This window comes from Coturnix japonica, chromosome 1, assembly GCF_001577835.2.
Source record: "Coturnix japonica isolate 7356 chromosome 1, Coturnix japonica 2.1, whole genome shotgun sequence".
Lineage (NCBI taxonomy): Eukaryota > Metazoa > Chordata > Aves > Galliformes > Phasianidae > Coturnix > Coturnix japonica.
The window spans coordinates 26,236,359-26,260,849 of record NC_029516.1 but is presented as its reverse complement, the minus strand read 5'-3'; the positions used below and the strand labels follow the sequence as shown (position 1 = coordinate 26,260,849).

The following is a 24,491-nucleotide window of genomic DNA, read 5'->3' as shown; positions in this document are numbered from 1 at the left end:
AAAAACCATACATGCTTGTGTAAGTTCCTTTTATACTACAGTAATGGAAATATCTTCCAAAAATCTTACCTCCTCAGCAATGCCTTCCCTGTCAGGCAGAAAGGAAAGCCTAAATCTTTTATTCCTCCTGCAAACTACAAGGACATTAAAAGGGACAAAAATATATAGCATACTTCTCAATGAAGACAGCCAGATGTGCCCCTGTAGACTGATAGTCCATCGTTCCACTGTAAAAATAAAAACTTCCAGACAAGAAGATAGTATGAGTATTCAACAAAAATCTGCAGCTTAAAAAATACCATAATACATGTCTTTAACTCAGGTATTAACTATCTAATTATGGCTGGGAAGATGGAAATTCCAAGTTTAAACATGCCTAATACAATAACTACAACTTTTTTTTTCTTTTTTCTTTTTTCTTTTTTTTTTTTTTTTGGTCAGAAGAAATTTCAGTCCCCTAAGTTCTCCTACCTCAGTTTTTCCCTTCATTCCCCACTCAAGTCCTGTTCACCCCAAAAACGCATTCCCTTCCAAACACTCCAGGTTCTTTCATGTCAAAACCCTACTTCTCACATCATTTCTCTTCTGTATCAGGCTCTACCTAACAAAGATTGCACACCTACCTCAGTATTTCAGCTCTTCCAGCTCTACCTGTTCCCACCTCACCCTCCCTTCCCATGCCATGAGTCCCTCCATTACCTCCCCATTAACTGCTGACGCCAGTTTCTGTGTACAGGACTTACCCCAGGTCCTGCTCCAGAAGAAATTAGCCTCTAATAAATGCTATTCTAAGAACAGAAGAAGAACCCTTAACACTTAACTGTTTATAAAGATGAGTAAACCTGAAAAACAATCATTCAAATTCAACTTACTGGATAAATATAACTTAAGTCAGTAGGAGAGATGTATTTATCTTCTGCTTTGTTCTCTTTCTTATATTTACAATTGTCGTAAAATAAAACCCCCAGCTGTGACTGAAGTGTGTGCAGTTAATGATGGCTATCTGAAACCAGTATGAGTTGATTCTGTGCATTTGCTCAAGGCTTTCAATTAGTATTGAACACCTGTGTTTACCTGAGCACTACTAATTGAGATAAAGCATCAACTGTTCTTTTTTAATAAGTAAATAAATAAAACGCTGACCTACTGTGTAAATCTGACTCAGAAGCTTTTTCTTCATAAATTTTAGAAGGAAATGTATAGATTTATACCTGATTGAATTTCATTCATTCAGAAGCGAATTTGTAAAGCTGCATAAATAGGTATTTGTTGCATATTTAGATTGTTATGGGAATATCAATGAAGTATTAAAAACATTTAAAAAAAGTCAAGATGACTACAAGATACATATTCACCACTGACTTCACTGTAGTTTGCTTTGCTGTCTGAGTCCAGAAGACTAAAATTTATAGATATTCCAGCACAACTTATCAAATACCCATAGCTTTAGGAAAATGAATATGCTCCCTGTGTGCAGACTTGACACAGTGCTGAAATCAATTGGCCTTTTTGCATGCAGTTCCCAGCAGAATTGCATGGCACAAATCTTCAGGGATTTCCCTCTTCCTTTCAACAAGCCATTACTGAGAACAGCTTGGGTTCAGATTGTTCAAACATATGCTTAAGGGATGTCTATACTATTATACTATTACTAAGTCTAATTAATAGCAGCTTCTTCAAGGAAGCCATTTACAAACAGCACACACGCACACAGATCCATACATCCCACCTAAATACTGGCAAGTTCAGCGCTCATATTTAACATCAAGTTTATCTCATCAGTTGACAGCTTCTGAAGGCCAAAGCTATTCTTGGCTGATCAAAGACAACTAGTACTGCACCTTGCCTCTTCACGTGTCCCAGCACATCACAGAATTGCAGGGATTGGAAGGGTCCTCGAGTGATCAAGTCCAATCCCTGTGCAAAAGCAGATACCCCATAATAGGTCACATAGGTAGGCATCCAGACAGGTCTTGAACATCTCCATGAAAGGAGACTCCACATCCTCTCTGGGCATCCTGTTCCAGTGCTACCATTGGTCAGACAACATATTATAGGTACTACCATTTATTTCTCTGGTAGTACAAATAGGAGAATGGAGGGCATAAAGCCATGACAGACAGAAGAAATCATTCCCTTTTGGGAGAGTTTCTGGGAGCTGGCAAACAAGCCACAGCAATTCAACTGTATTCACTCTGCTACCCTAAGTCTTATCTGCCACAGCACAGCTAAAGCAGGAGCTGCAGAGAGCCTCACAACCTAGATATGAATCCTACCATTCCTTAACAATATCCCTCATCGTGCAGTTTACTTTCCTCACCTTGATGGACAATCTTTCTCACTGCACACATATTTCAGGATGCCTTGGTCACAGACTGAATGACATGCAGCAATAGTAATAGAAACGATCTGCATTTGAAAAAAAAAATCCCTCTAAGTGGTCACAGTTTTAGACCATGAGAAAAGAAAAAAAAAACAAAAAAAACAACAAAAAAAGACCTATTATTTTCTTTTGCTTTTATTCCTAAATCACTTCCAAATCCTCAAATGTAAAGCAATAGTTTCTTAAGCTACACTAGCTGTTTTCTGAGTACAGGAAGACACAGCTCACAAATTATAAGAAAAATCTGAAATCTCATTCCAAAAGCACAGCTTGACAGTCATATAATATCTGAAGTTGGAAAACGGTTGTGAGAGAAAGTGATATCCAGAATACACAGTTCAAAAAACCCTGGCGGAAAAAAACAAACCTGGAAAAGTCTGTTTAATAGATAAAACTTCAGATGTTCCTTCTATACTGTTCCTTTGTGACTGACTAGCTGACCTATTACTATGTATGTTCACTGTATCAAATAAAATGGTACAAAACTTTCCACTAAAGAGTATTTTAAGAAACATGTTTTAAGATTTAAAATGGCATTTAAAAACCTTCATACAGAGCATTACATGTCTCATTTTCCCTGACTAGCTTACTGCAGATAGTTAATTCATGAGGCAAGGACTATGCTTTATGCTGGTGTTTGTACATCTGCTGCAGTGGTGCTCACTCTAACTTCTCAGTGCAAGTTCATTACTACAAAAAACAGGTTTGCTATAGTCCTACATAGCAGAGATATAGAACTTTTTTTCTGTTGCTGTTTTATATTTATGTGTACATGCAAGATTATATTTAGGGACAGGAATAGTTAAGGTTTTTTGTTTGTTTGTTTTTTGGGCAGAAGCACTTTTCTACACTCATTTGATGCAGACAAATATACTATAGTTAACCAACCACTTTATACAAATCTTTGATAAAGTCCCCCTGCTGGCATTTAAACAGCACTCTATTCTCAAACTTCATCAAATTTAGAACCAGACATAAGACCAACAAACATCAAATAGAGTCTTAAAGAAACAACAACAATTACAAAAAAACACCCAACAGACTAAGAAGTAAAAGCTTTCAAAGTATTTCTGCTGCCAACACATCCTTCCAACTGCGGCTTTTAATGTCTCCCCACAGAGGCATCCTTGGAATCAATGCATCTCACATGTGTGCATCCTAAAATCTGCTATGCTCATCCAAAGCACAAATATTCTTGTTGAAACTGGGTGTAGAAACACCCAAACTATAAAGCACCAAAACAAACTCCTACAGATATCAATAAAGACTACTACAAACATGAAGAGAACACTTCACAGGACACAACTGCTCAATCTCTTAGTTTCTCAGCCCTGGTTTCAAAATAAACAAGAGACTTTATATAAACCTCTTATGCCAGATTCATGAAAATTTTGCCTGCCTTTTATAATTGCCTTAGTTTGTCTGATAGAACCTACTGCTTGCCTTCCCTTGGGTACCTTAGTTCTCCATACAAACCACTATATCCAAAGGCAACAAAACAGCATATCAACATTTCTTACTTTGAGCAATGAGATAATTCATGCTGATCTCTTGCCAGAAGAATTTCACCAGCTTCTCAAACTGTGTATGGTTTATTTCTCCAAACAAATTCCATGTCTCTGAAGATGGATGAAATCCGGACCATTGCTTTGCTGCTTGAATGGAGGGATGGCTGTACCACCTCAAAGGCACATCTGCATCTTTGCTCGCTAAAACCCATCACCAGGCTTCCAAGAACAGCTACTCGTATTCCTCCAGAACCTGCCAAAGTCAGTTTGCTGAACTCCAAAAAGGCCCAGAGAACACCCAGAGCTAAGATCTAGGAAACTCCCTCGGCTGACACAGCTGCTCACCTCATTTCTTTCTCTACATCAGACAGCTAAGCCTGTGGTATGCTGATTGTCTTACTTTACTCCAATCTGAAAGATACAGAGATTAATGAGACTGGATATGACATGAAACCACATGTTAAATGATTTCAAAGCTAGTCTCTGTATAGCCAGGGGCTTACTAGAGCATTTCAAATTCCATCTTTTCTCATGCTAATTCCTACCAGATATTAAGTAACAGTGTTGAAAATACATGAAACATGTTAAAAGGCTTGCAGTTGTATGAATATTTTGTTTGTTCATTATTGAAAAATACAACTTTTAGGGAGTCATTAAGACTATGGATTTGAGGTAGGAGTACAGTATAGCACAGTAAAGCCCAGTTTTGTACCTAAAGTTCTGGTTTTGTACTTAAGCTGCCAATTCACATATTATGAAAAGGGAAGCCAATTTCTTGTACATTCCAGCTCTCACTTAAGTTAGTGGAGTATGTAATTCCAGAAGAATAGTATATCAGGCCTATGTGAAATGTAACGTAAGAAGGTGAGTGAAACACATTACCTTCTTTCCCCTTAACTTTTATTCATTTCTGGATGACACAAGATTCAGTAACTTTTGTTCTGGATTTATTGTGAAGAACTGTGCACACACTGGCCCTTTGTCCCAAAAATCCAAATTCAAAAGCTGGAAGCAGCAATGAAAAGGAGTAGATTCATAGGAAACTGATGAGGAGTTTAATTTGAAGGGTCAGATGAATCCTATCGTACCTGAACTGTCTGTACGTAAAATACCTCAAGATGAACTAATCGCCTTTACGAAAAAGATGTGCCTAACTCATCTTTAATACTTACAGAATGAGAAAGTTTTTAGAGATTCAGTGTTAGCTAAAATGAATTTCATCTTAAATGCTCCTATGTGCTTTACATCCTATGTCATAAGATTGACATTTCTTTTTTCTAGGCTTTTCATGCCTCTAAACATGTAATTAATACTTACAAAAAATAAATATCAGGCAGATGGTTTGGCACAGGTGTGTTAACATCACTTTTTATTGTTTTCCTACTTAATAACATGAACTCATTATGCAAGATTGGGCACTTCAACCAGAAACCTCGGGAATAGCACTGTAATGATGAGGTCTCCAAAAACAGACTGCTGAGCTGCATGCTTGGTTTGGCCAGCTATGTCGTACACTTTACAATATGTGAATCAATAATGGCACATATAACTTATAAGTAGTCTACTATTTTGTGAGAGTTCAGCACACATTTTCACTTTACACTCCATTAGCATTTAACAACTGGTTTCATCACTACCAGGCTGAAACGAAGAAACAACTTAGCAGCAGGGTATGTAATTTAGGTTTCTCACTTGAGAATAGATCTGTAATAGCTTGAGATAGCATAGCTAGGCAACCAGTACTTTGAGATTGACACTGACAGCCTGATCCCTCCCCACCCCCAGTCCTTACACTGTAAAGGTAACTGTAAATTTCCTATTGTGAGAAACCCTAAAATCTACAATTTCAATAAGCTCATTGGGAAGGGCTACAGACCCACCACAAAGCCAGTCAGTAGGACATCGCAGCACATGGGCTGTGAGTAGACCTGAGGTCAACTGAACTAATGCCAAACAATTTTTCCCAAATCTTTAAAATAGGAAACTGATCACTACAGCCAAGCAGATCTTAGAATTCAAAGTAAAGCATTCACACTAGTAGGTAATAACCTGTTGTATTGGTTTTCATATTAGTAACCTCAATGGCTAGAATAAGCTGTTTCCCATATGATATGTTCCTCAAACTACGTACTGAGGCAGCTCCCTGAACTACTGAAATTAAAAATCAAAGGAAGCTAAATATAAATGGTAGAAAGACAAAGGGGGGGGGGGGGGGGGGGGGGGGGGGGGGGAGCAGGGGGAAGTGAAGGAGACACTTTAACATACACAGTTCCTCATTTTGTACTGAAATTATCTAAAGAGCTTGTTACTGCCATTCTGCTGATGCCATTAACATACTCCAGCACCCTGAGTAGTGTAAGACAGGAGATTAAGCCATCACATTAAACCTTTGTTCTTAACTTGCTCTGATAAGTTATCAACAGCATTTTCTGAACAGTTCATTTTCTGAATGCTGTTTTGAAATGTCAGTGTTTTCTTTAATCTTTATGTTGTCCGTGGTCGGTGATAATCTAGAGGTTTTATTTTTTAACTAAGGGGTGAACACTAATTCTGTAGATTTCCATTACTTCATAGCGGAGAGGAGAAAAAGAGGCAGCAACAACAAAAATCCACTCTTGATACAAGGATATAGGACTTGAATCACTCAGAAAAGAAGGCTGAAAGGAGTGAACAAAAGATATAATATTTGAAAACTATCCCTCTAGTCCTGTATTCTTAGAATAAATCATATCTGTTCTCACAAGGACAGATTCCTGCTTGGGACTCAAGTGCATTATGAACTGAACATCATTCAGTTGATCACTAGAAAGTAAAACATTAAGACTCTTCTTAGAACAGTCAGCTTTCCATTTAAGCACACATCTACAGCTTGGTCAAAAAAAACAAAAAACAAAACAAAACAATACTGAGTGTGCTGAGCACTTAAATATCTCACAAAGACATTAAAGCAAGATGTCAGGGATGAAACCTGTAAGTCAGAAAGTGCTGCTGTACATCTGGCAGTAGCCAAATGTCCAATTTGGACACAACAAGGTGTCTGATTTGGATCAAGGCTCTGACCACTGCAGAGGAAATGAAGGAGTCAGCTTTCTGCTACAGACTTGTGTGCTGTACCACTCAAAAATGTAATTAATCCATTTAAGAAGAAGGGCACAACAGCATGAAAGCTCTCCGTTCATTTATCTTCCAGCAGCAGTAGCAGCTACCATTCAGAGAAGGCTGGGGGGTAAGTGAAGGCATGTGCTGAAAAGGCTTGCTGACAGCACAAAGACCATATGGCTCTGTACTTGTCATGTGCCAAAAAACTAGCCCAACTCAATCTAACTGTAATAGCGAAGTGTAGGGGTCCAGATGTTTTAATTCATGCAAGACAGAAAATCCTTTCCATTTAAAATTGCATGCTTTCTTCCTGCAAGTTGCTGGTAGGACTTTGATCCCACTCGATAACCTACTCAAACACTGTGCTTAAAGAAAACTAAGGCAAGACTGAGAGACTGTACTCAGATAGGAACGGGCAAGCTCAGAGCCACTATGTCCCTCAATGTTAAATACTACAAACAGAAAGAGACAAACAAAGGAAAAACTAACTAATCTAGATCTGTCTATTTTAGATCCTCCCCTATATTAGGTAGCCACTTGCAGACATAGAGATTCATATTTTAAAGAAGTTAAACTGTTTGACACATATGTGGTATATATACAGTGATATTCAAAATTATTTTTCATACTTCAGTTCTTAATTGATAACATGCCACTCTTTTCTTTTAGACTTTTCCTCATTTCCTCCCTTCTTCCTACTGTACTTCCCAATCTTGCTACTTGAAAAGATAATCACGCTGCTCAAAGAAAACATTATGTAAATCATATAATCCTGTAAATAACACATAGACTTGTTAGGTAAACAAATACAGATGCCACAACTTATTTTGTCAACAATACTGTATAAAGAAAATATCTTACACAATTATTTGAATGAAGGAACAATGTTGAGTCATTCTACACTGAGTTCCTGTAACAGTGATTAAGTTGGGTCTACATGTAAAGTTGTAAAATTACATTAGATTTGCAATTCCAGACAAGACATGCATTTAGTAAAACATCTATGTTGTACTTTGCTTAATATGTTTGATTCTACTTTGCATTCTCTTTGATGAGGAAGAGACCACAACTGTTCCTGCCAACTTGAAAATGAGTATTTCCATTACTGGATAGACTTAAATGCTACAGAATTTTGCATTTTGGATAGAAGAATCTTCGAACAACCTTTTTTACATCGCTTCAGTTGTCAAAGCATTCAGAAAGCACAAGGCTGTAAATACTTCTGGCTTCACCTATCCACAAGTTCTAAGGAGGAGCACACTCCTGCATTCACTGCTGCATTTCACAGCTCTTTAAAAGTTAGGTTATTAATTTTAAATGAAGCCACAAATAACGACTTCATTTTAAGCACTTCTTTGGCAGATACTAATGGCTTTTCTCACTCACCTTCCAATTATGGAGCACAGTGATTAGTGACTCCCTACAAATATAATTAGCTGATTAAGAAAGAGCGCAGATGAGATCAAAGCTCTTGGAGCACACAACCTTTGGACTGCAACTATCAATTCCATTTACTTAAGAGGATAAAGCATTGCATTCGTATGACATATGTAAGCTGCCATCTCATCTAGCTGTTGTCTCAACCACAAAAAAGAACAACCTTTATGAAAGGCTAAAGAAAGTCCTTTTCACTTTCTGAAAATATCAAGAGCTTCTGGGGTGCCAGCAGCATTTGCTGTGGGAGACGGCTTCCTCACACTGCCTTCAGTTCTATGCAATAAACTCAGCATGGTTTCAAACTACATCAGAGATTTCCACAGTTTGGCTTACCATCAGTTATTCCAACTAGTCCTCATTGTTAAAGCTTTTCATTCATTCCAAAGTGCTCTCTGAAGCTTTGGCTTTCTATTCACAACTAACATGGTTAAAAAAAAGTTATCAGAAGATGCCTTTCACACTTTGAAAACTAATGTATTTCATCATGTTTTGGTATTTCATCTCCATATCAACCATCAAGTCCACCATAACTGTAAGACATACTAAATGTTCAACACCAATGTAATGATCCACAAGCACACCTATGGCCCAGTCTAAATGCCTGTCACAGAGATACAGCCTGTCAGCAGAAGGGAAAGAACTTTCTTTTGGGCTTATTTAAGACCATGACCATAGCAAAGACCAAAGGTCTTCATCAGAAAACCTTGCCACCTTCAGCAACAAATGTAGAAACATTTTTTACGACCTTGCCTTCCCTAACACAAACAGAGACCAACATGCAAATGGGTACATGCAATTATTTGAAAGATTGATAAACACTCCTCCGCACGTGCCCTTTTCTTCCTGGTAAGGGGATGAGAAAAGCAGAACATGACAGAGGTTAGTCATGTTGTTTAGTGAATTCCTGAAGTGCTCATGAATACCTCTGAGACTTCATATACACAAGAATTTACTCTAAGTCTACTACCCTAGCTGCACATACAATTGCACTGCTCCTGCTGCTGGGTTAGACAATTGTGTCAGATGTCAGTTATTCTGAAAGGTTTACCTTAATGATTAAAAAAGACTGAAAAATATATGTGTGGGAAGGAAGAGGAAGATAAAATTTAGCGAAGACAAGCATAAACAGAACACCTCGGAAAGCACCAAGTTTCAACTTGCCAATTTTCTGATGCATAGTCTGTCAAGGGTGGGATCAGATGCTTTGTGAAGGGGATGGGTGTGATCAGGCCTCCACACAATGCCTAAGGATCTATGGTGCATGAATGCAGTACCCACCAAGATCCCATAAATGGTGTTACATTAGTCAGCTGTTTCACAGGTTAACCAGAATACTTTCTACCTACAGCACAGTTGACTTGTCAGTTTGGCTACTCCCTTGCTCTGTAGACACAGTACAGTCACCACAGCTTTTCTCATGGAAGCACATGTATATGATTCCATCCCATAATCACTGCTTCTATATCCCTCTCACTTCACTACAGATACTTGAAAGCAGAAATATCACACTGGAGGCAGAGGGTTGTACTCATTTGTGTGTATAATCTCTCAAAGCCTTAATTAAATACTGAGTATCTGATCACAAAACCTTCAGTCATTAATCACCATTATCCTATTAACACGTCTCTCTACTTCTTAGCCACTGTTTTATTTGGTGTCTCCCTTTTCTTTAGGATAGAAAGTATTTTCTAAAGTTTTACTTAGATCTACAAGAGAACGTTAAACACGAAAATGTATGTTTCAGTAATTTATTCTCTAACATATTTCACCACAAAAACACAGACATTTTAGTTCACACGCAAATATAAGTCCCTTTTAAAAACAAAATAAATGGCAAGGAATACAACCTGGTTTCCTAAACATAGTATTTGTATTTCAGTTCAATAAATAGACAGGAGCACAAACACCTCCAGGCCTACAGTAATTCCAGTCTGATTTACGCTACTGATATTAAGAACTTGGTCAATGAAGTATAAAATCCAGACATTCTAGATTTCCTGTATTTGTCAACCTCTAGTACATATGGTACACTGAAAACTCAGTTTCTCAACCACAAGATCCAGCTTGTGCAACCTTCTAAATCTGTGGGCAGGGGGGAACCCTGACATTTGGTATTCATACACTCATAGCAAAGTGCCTTAACTAAAGGACATCCTGGTTAACATCATTTCCTATCCATCTTCCCCTCTCAAGTAGAGGGCAGCGTGAATTCAAAAAAAGCAAGTAGCAAGGACAAGCCATAAACTTGGCATCATAAAGGACAGAGACAAATCCTCATTCATTGAGGAAGGCCTGGAGAGGGACATAGCCAGTATTCCTGTTACAGCTCCTTAGAACAAACATCTGTCTCATACTAGTTTATCACTGACATTGCATTCATTGCATTGACTGACAAACACCTGCTAGCATATAAGTCAGCTTGTAGGGCTGGGTGGAGACTGGTCACATACAGGATGGACCTGCACTAATAACAAGGGTAATTACCTGGATATTCCCATCCAGTCCTTTGCAGAAAGGGAAGAACACACCACCCAGATTTCTCACTTCTTCAACAAGTGCTCTAAACTTTTAGTTAAGTCAAAAACATGAATGGAGTTAGTAACTCCTATTTAAATGAAGTTATGTATGGAGCTGGCCACACCTGACTTCTTTTAAAGACTGTTAGGCACCTGAATGAATTCGGGTGACCAAAAATCTCTATTTCAAAAGGCGAGGGAGAGGTGAAAAGGCTACAGGCATTTCTGAGTTTTGATATATTGATTTATTTTGCCAGAGATCTTTCAGACTAATTAGTAGCATCTAATGAATGTAAGTGCCAGACATAAATGCATTAAGGGTTTAAAGGAACTTAATATACATAAGGCCACTGTGGCATATTTAGACACTGAAACTCAGTAAAATGATCTATGTTACGTATCCCTCAGCTATCACCCAGATCTTGCTGGTCATCATGAGTAGCTCTCATTTAAAGCCATTCCCAACCTACTATCTGTGATCCCAGCAAGCTCACAACTTCTACAGACATAATCTGACAGTGGAGATTCCTAGCAAAATAAACATGGCTAGTATCAAAGATTTTGCTTGAGCAACACAGTGAGTGTAATGACAGAAACATGCAGAAGATAAAACATCACGAGGCTGACACACAGCACAGTCAGCAGTCTGGCAATAGTTAAAAAGTTTCTGTGTAGGCGCTTTGCAGATGTAAGCTTCTTTTGCCAGGATAAGCCTCAAGACTTCGTCTTTATTGAAACTGGCTTTGCTGACATGAGCTTGAAAGCCATTGTGTGTGTACTCTCCAAAAAAAAAAAAAAAAAAAAAAAAAGTGAGAAGAACAAAGGGAAACATGGAATAAGAGATGAAGCCTAATTTATTATACACTTATGGAGCTCAGGCTGTATAAACAAAATAAAGTCATAATACATATGCATCCATCTCATTTCTTAAAAAGACTTAAAGTCCCAGACTAAATATTTTTTTTCCTCTCTTTTACATCATGCCTGTTTCTCAGTCAAGGAATTAATAAGAATCAACTGCTTAAAATGCAAAAGGGCAAATATTCTCATTTCGTTAGAGAATAACATAATAGAAGCATGCACCTCTGCTCAAAGAACTGAAAGGAAATATCCTGAGTGTTTCAGATGATGATGTGCTTATAGTTCCTCATATGAATCGTGTGGTCTTCAGCCTACACTCTTGTTAGATGCACACAAGGTTTTGCACTTCTATTTTGGTACTTGGCAAACTTAGGACAGAAATTTCAGCCATGGCTATACAGCTCCGTCTCCTATGTAGTGTGAATTAAAGAATCACACTGTTTTTTTCAAATTCACAAAAATACTGTTTTTTAGTTTATTTTTTTGTTTGTTTGTTTTTTTCTCAGTTTGTTTGCAAATGAAGGAATTCCATCTGGATTGCAGATTCTTTATTTATCATGTATTTTCTATGTAGCACTGAAGTAAAAAGTTAAATATCAGCAGTTTTGCACGGCTCTGTGACTTGCACAATAAAAGAGGTCTTGAGAAAATCAGTCACTGCTCTTTCCAAAGCTGGGCTCAAGACCAGAGACTGCATATCAGTTTCTATAAAATTTAATGTTATAGAAAAAGGCACCAAGCATGAAGAACTAGTTCTGAATAGAAGCTTTCACACGGCAGTGAGGTCCCCAAGGAAATCATCACTCGGTGCCTGCTTTTTTCTGATGCTCTTCCAAAGGCATTAACTAGTGACTACCCACAGGACATTAGTGTACCTGGAACTCTGGCCAAGTGGTACCATTCTTATGTGAAAGTGAAATGACTTCAAAGTGAGACAGTAAAATTTTCCCCCATGCAGAAAGAACCAATTTCAGTGTTATATTTCCGAACTATAAACATATATAATAAAAGCGTCAGATAAAACACTTCTGTGTATCAGCAATATCAGCACCGAGGATCATAGCTGCCTGTTACTGCCTTGAGGAGGCTATTAGCATCAACAAAGATGAGCAGTGAACTTCTTCAGTAGGAATGATTTGCATGAAGTAGAGATGAAATGATGCACTGCATAACTGTGATCCAGGAGACAGAAAGGTGCTTTTCTTATTTCCTCCCAGCAGCAACCAGATCTCTCTGAACCAGCACCAACTAATGGACCATCCCATGCATGGCTTGCTACCACCCCTCCTCTTGTCACTCTTAGGCAGGGCCAAAAGGAAAAAGACAAAGAGGTCCTCAAAAGAGGTCTGTCAGCATTACACCACTGCTCATAACTGATGCTTTCATGTTGAGAGTCACAGATATCAGTGCTGCATCAAGTTTTAAGAGATATTTTTTTATAGAGTGCAATCAGGATTTTGTCCTGTTCAGGCTGCAATTATAGGGAGATGGATTTTTTGAATAACAACTTTTGAAAGCAGAAGACCTTGACATCTGGCTTGATGTACAAATGATCAGCGAAGGCTCTGTGACAGTACTCTGTGAAGTGCTGCAGCATGGGGTACCTGGAGCTCACCCTGCCTCTAGTACAAAATACACTCACGTGAGAGCAAAGCCCACACAAACACCAACATGTCTCAGATGAATGCAAAGAGACCACACCACCTGAGTTCTGGGCAAACTGACCTCTAAAACCTCCATGAGTTCAGGTCATGTGTATGGCATTTCTACAATTACTACCAACTACCTCAAGGAAGAAATCTGATTTCTCTCCTTGGCACCCTTTCAAATAACAATTCTTTGGCTCACAAGTCCAACTGCCAGCGTCACAGCACTGTGAAATCCATTTGCCGCGCTAGGTTACCCATAAGATGGTAAGCTGAAACATGCACAGCTCACTCTTGTCAACCACGTGCAGTTAACATTTGTTAAACATCTGATAAAGCGCTGAAACAAATTGCCTTCTTTATTTAGCAACACACTCTGAGAACAGATTTTCTCCTGATTTAATGGGATAGGTCTGTCCATTATCCCATTAGCCACGCATTGCTAGAAACCCCCAGGGCATCAAACTGCAAAGCGACTGACTGAAGATATCAAAGGTTCTTCCAACAACATCAGTTCCTTCTGCTCTTGATTACTGAAAAATGGTCTCACGAAATATCACTCATTAGATCAGATCTTCAGATGAGCAGTAATAACAAGTCCCACTTCCTATCAACTTTTCACCCAAGCCGACACACATTTTGTCTCACCAGAACTCAAGTTCTGTGTCTGCCAACATTTTTTAAACAGTTACACCATCTGACTTATTCCCTCACAGCGCTAATACTGATTCTTCACAACAACAGCAGCAGGTCTAGCAGGGCAACCAGGTGCAGGAAGACACAAATAGCTACATATGGAACAGGAAAAATTCAATCTTTTGACTCCAGCTGCTTCTTCTGGCCTAGATCTAGCATAGAGGATAGTTACTGATTTGCATTTCAGTAGGAAGTCGTCATGCTATCTTTTCCCTTCCCCTTCTTATTTTAGTTTATCAAATTATGAAGCAATACGTTATTTACTAAAACATCTGGCCTAACACTGGACATTTTTAAACATAAAACATTCAAAGATGCTGTATATTAATATGGTGAAAATTATGAGCCATTCAGAGCTGTATGAATATTTTGTAGTGACATTTTGAGAAATCACCTCAAGTGTAATAAATGCTGATTTGTGAATTTATTTTTCCTTCCCCCAAAACCACTCAATTTTGTCTTTAAAACCCAGGAACTATAAAGAACAGTAAAATAAGGCAGGAAATGTTGAGCAAATACATAAAACTCCATACTAGGTCTGTTTCCAAAAGTGAAACAGTAGTGTCAGAAAAAAAGCAGAATTTTTAAGCATGGGGCTGTTAATACAAACAGGATGCCAAGTTTTTCTATATCTTGGGGAGATAGGAGTTAGGTTGCAAGTTCAGTTATGCTCAGCCAACTGGATTTCTATTAGAGGTGCATATATCTGCCAGTTAAGGGCATGATCTTTCTTTTTCCAAGAAAAGGTAATAATTTGGTTTCACACACTGCTCCAAGCTCCCAAAATTAAGATCAATGCCAGCACTCAGACAATCACGGCTCCTGTTTCCAGTCCTTAAGAGTGAAATAACAAAAGACAGCAGCAGCAGCACTCTGCGTTTGCCTCCCGAGCTACTCTCTTCACATACCTTTGTTTAAAACCCCATCCAACTGGCAAGTTCACACAATGCTTCCAAACCTCAGCTAAATGCAAGGCAAAATCAACATATCCTAAACAAACCTAGCACGTACTGTTATGTGCTGTCATGAAGGCAGTTGTATTTAAAGACTAGATGTGAAATGCATGTTTGACAGCTCTGTAAAGAATCTGTTTTGGTCGCTATTTGAAACTATTTCTTCAACACCTTTTGCAGGGCTAATTATGGTTTCACATGTAATCATTAGCAGCAGCCTACTTTTCAAACAAAGGTTGTTTTTTGTTAAATGATAATTATTCTTTTTCTATGAAAAAAAGAAAAAAAAAAAGTGGAGAAATTGACTGTAACATTTCCATGCTAATATATTATACAACTGGGAATCATTCACAGTAGTCTTGGTGAGAATCACAGATAATCCACTTATAATCATACAGCAAGAAGAACTTTCTCTAATTGCTTGATAAGTTTCATAGCATTGCTCATGAGCACAGCTTCTGTGAAGTGTTGCATAGTCACGACAGTAATACTCCCTGCACAGGGCAAACCCAGTTTCCATAGAATCATTTAGACTTTTTTCCTCAAGTTACAAAGAAATGCAAAATGCTTTCCTGCTTGCTATTCCAATCTAGACACCTTTGACTTATTGAATTAGCTTAATCCTGAGACCAACATATGTATTAGTTGTGAAGACTCAGTATGGATTTTTCTAGCATCTGGAAAACGTTTGAGCAGCTCAATGTACAATAATCACATTTAGATACAGCAAAAGAACAAAATCACAGTATACTCAGTGTAAAAACCATCAAATACTTGATTAATCTTAAACAAATTAATCCACCAGGTTGTTTTTTTTTGGTCTTACCTCAATAATCTTGTCATGAATTTGTAAGCCTTCTGCTTTGTCTGCAGGTCCATTTTCCAGAATTTTTGACACATAAATTCCCTCAGTAGATTCCTCCTGATTGTTCTGTGCCAGGCAATAAGAAAGTTGGAAAAGCACCACATTAGTGCAGGAAATGAGACGTACTAAAACCAACGAACAACACAAATCCACCCAAAATATGCAGCTCACTTTTCTACCTCAGAATTAAAATCCGGAGGATTTCTTAAAAAATTTGCTTAATGCAAAATAGTCATTAATCAAAAGGACAGAACTAATGAACTGCTCCAGCATTTTTAATAAGATTATCCATTTACTTCTGGTTATTTTAGTCTAAATGGGACACAGGGTGCAGTGGTAATCAAATACAAGCTCAAAGATTTAACACAGACCTCACACATCTCAGCAGAGATCGACTGCTGTGTAACAGCAGAGAGGGAGATATTCACAAAAAAAGGATGCACAAGGGTTTCTCTCAGGAAGGAAAGTGATCCTGCAGCACCACAGCTTGTAAACACTTTCCCACATTTGGAAATAATGCCCAAGAAACAAAGTGACATTAGTTAACTGGCATGTAACAGTGAGGGGATTTGGTGGAATTGGTTAACCTCATAAATCCTATTCACGTGGGAGACTGAGAATTTGCTCAGCTAAGGGCAAAAAAAGAACCCACTTCCAGTTGATCTGTACACATTCCTAAGTACAACTCACATGATGATCAAATTTAAAGCAAAGAAGTCATTTACTACAGCTGTAATACACCTGATATTGTTGCACAGCCTAAAATTACTTCACCTCTTTACATATTGGTTTAAAATAGTTTTTTAAAGTATCATATTAAATCAATGTTAATATAGGAATAATTCCAAGAGGACGCTGCAGAAGTATTTGCAAGGAATCATACAAATAATAAATGAGTTCACAAGAAGTAAAGAAATGTTGTTCTAAATCATTTACACTCTGGACAGCAGTTGATATGATGCTTATTTTTCCTCCATTTCTGGTAAATCTTTAAACAGCATATAGGTCTGACATATAGATGTACTAATTTCTAGGACTAGATCCTCTACACTTGTGGGGAAAAAAAACCCAAAAAACACTATTTTTTAAATTAAGAAAATTCTAAATCCATTAGAAAATATGGATCCACTATAAGACATGCTTCAGAGCATGCAGCAGCTGTCCCATGCAGACTTAACCCAAGAAGATTTCAGATTACCAACTATTTGCTCAACACGATGCTGGTCAGACCTTGATCTTGTAAAGTCCTATTTTTTTCCTTAGTCACAGACACTCATCAGTGTCAGGTAAGGTGCAAAAGTGAAATTTATTAATGGCTCCAGAAATGTTTTGAAATGAGTAACAAACAGACCTGCACTCAGCTCCCATGTAAGCAGTGAGAAACAATGAAATTCTGATATAAGAAATATAATAGCCATTAACCAAAGTGCACAAAGGATTTGGTCTGTTGCTTTCTTAAGAAAACAAAAGACTAGATTACAGTAGCTTCACCCACATAAACTTACATATTTTTCACAAGAAACTTTACTGCCCTTTCAGAGACTATGTATGAACCAGTAAGAAAATGGGTATATTAGTCTGGCTTGTAGTCCCCATTCATAGTACATGCTATCTTTTAGTCCTGTTAAGAAAATATTCCACAAGGCATGCAGAGCTTCAGCACCTGATTGCACAGCTCACAGGCTGTGAAGCACGGGGGGTTGTGGGGACCATTGGTTTATCTGCCCCTGCTCAGAGCTCTCAGGCTGCAACACACAGCTGCATCCAGTATGGCTTGGCCAAGGCATCCTCAGAGAGGAGGGAGGCCAGCCTTAGCCAGCCAGACCTAGGGTCTGGGACAAAAAGGGGATGAAAGAAGCTTAGGTTCTCCAAAATAATGAATCACCTGCCAGAAACATACACTCATGTGAAGTCAGACCTTTCCTGACAAAATAAGAGAAGCTTGTGGTGGTGAGCTGTTCCTTTCCTACCACTGTGCCTTCCAGGTAGAAGGCAAACAGTGGGGAAGCCTGCAATGCAATCAAATGAAACACAGAAAATGGAAGGTACCAAGTCCCCAAGGGTCACCCATTTCCAGCAAGAAAAATCTGCATTGTGCATGTAAAACACAAATAAAAAAGTACATTCCGACCTACATGACTGGTGCAATGACACCCCTGTTCTGTTCTTCCTCTGCTTAAGCCAATGTTTCACGCAAGAACACATTTTCTCTGAACAAATTTTATATAAGATTTGCCTTCATGAACTCTCTTTGTCTTGTTACTAAATAATTCCTGATCCTCTTTTTAAGGTTTTGAGCAGTTTTTTGTTTTCATTATTTGAGCCTATTCGACCCTTTCTTCCCGTTATTTCCTTTGGCTCCAGCCATGCTGAGTCAGAGCTCACACTGACATCCAGGCCCTACTAATCAAATGTGTGTGCTACTCACACTTATCACAATGAGAGCAAAACAGAACTTCTGAAGTCAGTATCAAAGACTCAGAAAACCCTGAGATCTAGCTCAGCTCCATGACCTTCTCTGTCTCCAGCTATCAGTGTTAGTTAAAGGCAGATTGTGAGCATTTCCTTCCCTGCAATCAGCCATTCTCTCCAGAATAGTGCTATGAACCTCCCCAAGCTTCCAAAATATCCACAATAATTCACAAAGTGTAAGAGCTGGTACGTGAATTCTTCAGAGGAACTCGGCTGACATCTGAGGAAAGCAAAACACTGTGCTCTCTTCCCCCTGCAAAGGCCCTGCAGTATTCCCACAGCTGAAAATAACAGAAGCTAAACTGCAGTCTCAAAGATTGTGTGGACTCCTTAAATGTTATACTGAAAATATGAATACAGTCCAAGTGCATCTATTTTATCTTTGAGTGCCAGTTGTCTCATCCTTACATCAAGGAATCCAAGAAACTCGCTTTGAATTTCCTTCTAACATAGATTTGATAACGGTATTTCCCCACAAGGAACAGCATTTCTGAAGTGCAGACAGTGAACTTCATAGGCTAATGGGAACAGACTCTTTGGCACCACTAAATATAGCTTGAGAGCAGAAGATTGCCAAACTGCTACAGAGGGTCCCATTCCCCTCCCCAGTAATAGCAGCAGGTTGAAGTTCTCCTGCTTAACAAGAACCTGATCAGTCCATAATTATTACTAAGCCTTTTTAATCAACTATTAATTTTCCAGTTTAACAGGTTACTTTACCCTTCGTATGTAATGACAGCCCTGATTAATGCTTTTGGGAGGATGAAGTTAAATAAACACACAACAACAAAACAACCAACCGTGCATACTCTTATGCATATTCAGAGGGAGGGAAGGATAGCGATTCCTATTCAGATTCCACGGTTTTTAATGAACCTTCCAAACCTAGACTGATAGATTTGTGAGATTTACTTAAGATACCAAATCAATGAAAACTGTACTTCAGTTCACGAAGAAAGAAAAACTGAATGCAGGCATGTGGGAGCAGGACATGGGCTTGAAGTATTTAAGCTACAGAATCAAATACTCATTTATTCTTTAAATGAAAAAAAAAAAAAAAGCAGTTTCCAAAAATTCCAGTGGCTTAATCCTGCAACAATTACTCCTGTAAGCAGTCCCAGAGATTTCCATTGAACAGCTTCCATGAATACATATTACTCACGTGGGAACTGAGTGTAGATCAGCCTCAAGTTTGAAAGCAAGAACAATGGGAACACCTCTCCTGAAAGTGAGAATAATGCAATTCTCACAGGACTATGCCTTCAAAGCAGCGAACCTAATTATACCTGATAATGTACAGTACTTATATCTATGGAATTGATTTCACACCTACTGTCATTGAAAGCAACTCTTTTGTGACTAACAGTGCACATAAGAGAAAATATGGTCCAAAAGTAACCTACAATTACTTTCCTCATTACCTGATTGGGTCGTCCTCCTATAATATTGAATCCCAAAGTATCATTTTCTCTGTGTAGCATGATGGTTAAAGGTTTGGGCTCTCCTGCCTACAAAGAAAAAGGTGAAATACTGTTATAGAATATTGTCTGAAAAAGAACATCTGAAATGAAAGCATTAATGTACAAAGATACTTAGCTGGATAATACATAATATAAAGCTCACAAACAAATCAGGCTGGGAAGAAAAAACAAAAGACTGAGAAAAAAAGCAAAGGGAAGGACACATCCTACTGCAGTGTAACAGGAAGCCAAGCACCTGCCTGTACCTCACATGCTGAATGGAAAAGGTGCAGGCTTTGGGTGGGAGGAGTACTTAGCACCACTGAATGAAGTGAGCGCTGCGAATCAGAAATCACTGAAGTCAGAAGTCACTAAAAACACCTGCATGCGTTGGTGTTTCAGACATTAAATATATAGATTAAAATCCTTCACGTGATACTAGTCAGACCCAAAAGCCACATCAGCACAGTTCTGTTGCAGCTTTCAGGAAAAACAGACAGAGAAGGAAGCCCAGCTCTTCATCCCCTCAAAGAATCCAGAACCATTTCTATATTAAAAAAGTTGCTTTTTCTAAGCAATTAAAACCACTGATGGAATGTAAGTTTAAACATGAAAAGAAAACGGAAAGCAGCAGCTTATTTTCCGTTGCTCACATAGGATGACAGCTACATTTCAGGAGCCATATTCTTCACACCAATCTACACTCACCCAGCACAGTCAGGTGTTGGCATTTGCCTGTCCCTTTGACTGAGCTGACTGACACAGCTATGACACCTACATAACTTACACCTGTCCAGACACTCAAAACATAACACCGAATGCTGAAGCCTGCATTTCATCCACTGCGACAGCGAAACATTTGATTGCAGCACGACGGATTTGATTTAATGGTGCTCAGTGATATGATTTAGCAGAGGGTTGTTAGAGTTAGGGTACTATGGTTAGGCTGCGATTGGACTTGATGATCTTCAAGGTCTTTTCCAACCTGGGTAATTCTATGATTCTATGATTAATGAAGTACATCTTTACTTCATCTCTGGTTCTCCCAGACACTGCCCGCTGCCGCAGCTCCCTGCCGGCAGTGCCCAGCAGCCCCTACCGGCAGCGCCGGGCATGGCGGGCGTTCAGCTCCGCCGGGAGCAAACCCTCCGCTCTCGCCAGCCCATACCTCCCTGCCAAATCCTCCCTAGCAATTCCCATCTCGTTTCTCCTCTCTACAGTCTGCTGTGCTCGGACGCCTGCACGCCGCCTGCTGCCCCTGACACGGCCGCGGCACAGCTGCCGGGAGAGGAAGCAGCTGTACGAATGCACTCGCAGTGACCCGCAAAGAGTGGGTTGGCTACCCCAGGGAAATCCGAAAAAAAAAAACACATTAAAAGGGAAAAAGTATTCCAGTCTCCAGACAAAACGCCTCCCATTGCCAGCAACCCGTGCTCCTGGGTACAGATGTGTCCTGCAGACGTCCCCATTGACGTTCCACTGGCCGCAGTGATACACACCATCACTTCAGGAGTGACTGTGGCTGCTCGGACACTTTCCACTTCGAATTTTGCTTCCTAAGGGTGCCTGAAGATCTGACTAAAGCTCCATTATACCACTCCTTGCCACGGCTGCAACCGAGAGCCCACAGCTCACACCTACCACAAGCCCCGCACCCCGCCAGGCGCTCCCCTCAGCCCCGAGGCAGCAGGTGCCCACTCGAACACTGGGTGCCACCTGACTGACAGCTAGCGAGGCACTGAGCTGCTCTCCGCTATGAGCACCATCGATCGTTATCCCATTCTCCCAAGCGGAAGAGATTTTGCTGTCTTTTCACAATCGTTTCCAAAGTTTACCACGATTTTAAGTACCAGCTTTTAAAGTAATTAATTGGCTGTAGAAACAAGCCCCAAGCCAGCCGGGTGCCCGGCCAGCCCCATCTGAAGCCAGCTGAGTGGCAGCCAGAGCCCTGCGAAGAGGGGATGCTGCGTCCTGACACGGCTCCAGGTGAGCCCCGTGCCCGCAGGCTGCCATCTCAGCAGGCAACCCTTCCTCCCCTATCCCCTTCCTCCCGGCCTCAGCTCCTCTACTAACACCGCTTCAGGGCTTCGGACACCGACGGCACGAAAGGAAAGCGCGGCCCCGACGGGGCGAGAGACGAGATAGCGTTGTCCGGCTGCGGGGGTAGGGCACGGCCTCCGTCCCGGCGCAGACTCGGGGGACTGCGTGCCCCCGGGGGTACCGTTAGCACTGGCACCTCGCTCACAGACCATCCCGCAGCAGGGCGCGCCCCGGGAGGAGCAGCGCCGCCGGGTTCCGCACTCACCTTGCTGCGCTGGCTGCCCGTCAGGTCGCGGGTGATGCTGCTGATGTGGCTCATGTACTGCCCGAACTTGGCCTGGTAGCGCAGCGCCGTCAGCTGCACCTCGCTCTGCAGCGCCGAGAGCTGCGCCAGCAGCGACTTCTCTCTCCTGCTCCAGCGCAGGGCCTCCCTCTTCAGCTCCGGCCCCGGCTCCGGACCGCCAGCGCCCCGCCGCTCCCTCGGGCACCGCTGCCCTCCGCCCTCCGCCCGGCCCGCGGGCAGCGCATCCCGCGGCGGCCCGTAGCGGCACGAGGCGAGGTGGGCGGGCAGCTCTCGGAGCCGCACGACGCGGCCGCAGCCCCGCGGGCTGTAGTCGCACCTGACCTCCAGCTTCTGGACGAGGCTGCGCAGGGGCAGCACGGGGCGCAGCTCGGCGGCGGCGAGCGGCCGGCAGCGCAGCGGGCAGCGCCGGCGCCGCGCCGCCCAGGGCAGCAGGCAGCCGGCGCAGAAGACGTGCCCGCACGGCGTGGACAGCGGCTCTTCCAGCACCCGCCCGCACAGCTTGCACTGCAGCTCCGCCGCCACCGGCGCCGCGAAGCGCGCGGGGTCGAAGCCCATCGCGCCGGGGGACCTCGAAACTTTCGGCGGCGGCGCTGGAGCCGCTCCCGGCGGGCGGACGGGCGGCGGTGAGGGGCGGGCGGAGGAGCGGGGCCGGCCGGGGGAGGCAGCGGCAGCGCCGGGCTCAACTTCCCGCGGCTCCCCCCTCTGCTCCGCGCCCTCCCGCATTAACTCCCTCTCGCCGGCGCTACCGCCCCACGCCCAGCCCCGGCACCTCCTCCGCCCTCCCGGAGCATCCCGGCTGGCGGGGCAGAAACCGCGGCGGGGCGAGGGAGGGAGGGACGGCGTGCGGAGAACCGCCGCGCCCCGGCTGCCGCCCCGGACCGACCCGCCCCGCGGCCCCCCGAGCGCAGGCACCGTGCCGCGATCCCCGCGGGTCGCCTGAGGTTGGGCTGGGGTTACCGGGCTGCGAGAAGCGAGGCGTTCAGGCTCTTCTACCCTGTGTTACCCTGCCTCATTGCTCTAGTTTCTCTTTTGTGCTTCTGTTTCGGGATGCATAGGAGTGCCCAGAAAGCAAAAGTCCCCGGTACGAATGTTCTCTTTGTTACCGCACCATAAATAAATAATGATACAGCCAGGATAACAAACTTGCTTATTGAGCACCCTTAAACAACAACGTATGTGCAAACAACGCTCTCATTTCAAGAAAAACTAAAAGACGGCAAAATCTGGAAACGCGCGGTTAGGATCAATAGCCGGTCTGGATTCAACCCCTTCATTGCTGTACAACCCACAACACACTGAAACATGAAACCCCTGACACATTCCCCACATAACTCTACTATTGAAAACACAGGGCCAGCCCGCTGCCCCCCGGCCCTGTGGAAACCTCCCAGCGGAGCGGGACGGAGCTCCCTGCTCTTTTCCGCTGGGCCCTGCAATCCGAACGGAGCGCCGCCCCTGCGGGACGCACGGCAAGCCCGGCTGCGGGCATCAGCCCTGGTCCAGGTCGTGCGGTGTTCTCTGGAACCGAGAACTGGGGCAGAGTCAGGGTGTGTCCTCAACCAGCTGTGTAATTCCTGACCCGAGCTCCTATCCAGCATCCCTCCAGCAAGGACGTGGGGGCTCCCGAGGCCACTAATGGATGGTTCTTCTCCGTGACTGAGAGGATAACATAGGAGCAGTGTAAGAGGCGAGCGTTCATCCCCTTTTCCTCAAGCAAGAAGGAAAGCTCTGCACCTACACACCAGGGCCCACAAATCTCCTTTACATCTACCCCTCATTTGCTTAATGAAAGTTTCTGAGCAATTTAAGCAGTAATAACAGGCAGTGCCTCACAGAACATCTCCAGACCCAACCGTTACTGAGAAGCATCGGCAAGGCACCACTTCCGACCTGCTCACAGGAACCACCAGTTCCATGCGGATTACCAGGGCTGTAAAATAAACTGTGCCACCAAATAGTCTCTCAGCTTGCAGAAAGTGCTGTAATACTTCATACAGTGTATCGCTGCAGATCAAAATCTCATTCTCCCATGCAAAGAAGAAAATCAGACACCCTGAGCAACTAATTAAGCTATTCATATTGACTTTTGATGATCTAGTAGTCACATTGATTTTAATTGCATTTCTCATAGGATCAGAATCAGACTCTTTTTGAACGTTACAGAAAATGATTAGAAAGCAATACTCTTTATCTGTCTTTGCCTTTGACTATTTGCACTCATTATTCCTTTACACTATCCCTTCTTTCCACG

The 24,491-nt window shown here is 41.8% G+C and overlaps 1 protein-coding gene across 1 annotated transcript in view; it reads right to left on the bottom strand.

Moving 5' to 3' along the window:
- The window catches only part of PDZRN4 (PDZ domain containing ring finger 4), a 237,195-nt gene extending 214,379 nt beyond the window's left edge, over nt 1–22,816 (bottom strand). The window contains exons 1-3 of the mRNA XM_015854556.2: nt 22,202–22,816; nt 19,858–19,944; nt 15,926–16,030 (exon numbers count right to left, since the gene is read on the bottom strand). Coding sequence (XP_015710042.1) covers nt 15,926–16,030; nt 19,858–19,944; nt 22,202–22,795 — 786 coding nt within the window. The 5' untranslated portion in view covers nt 22,796–22,816. The remainder of the gene's footprint in view (nt 1–15,925; nt 16,031–19,857; nt 19,945–22,201) is intronic.
- Between the last annotated feature and the right edge of the window lie 1,675 nt (nt 22,817–24,491).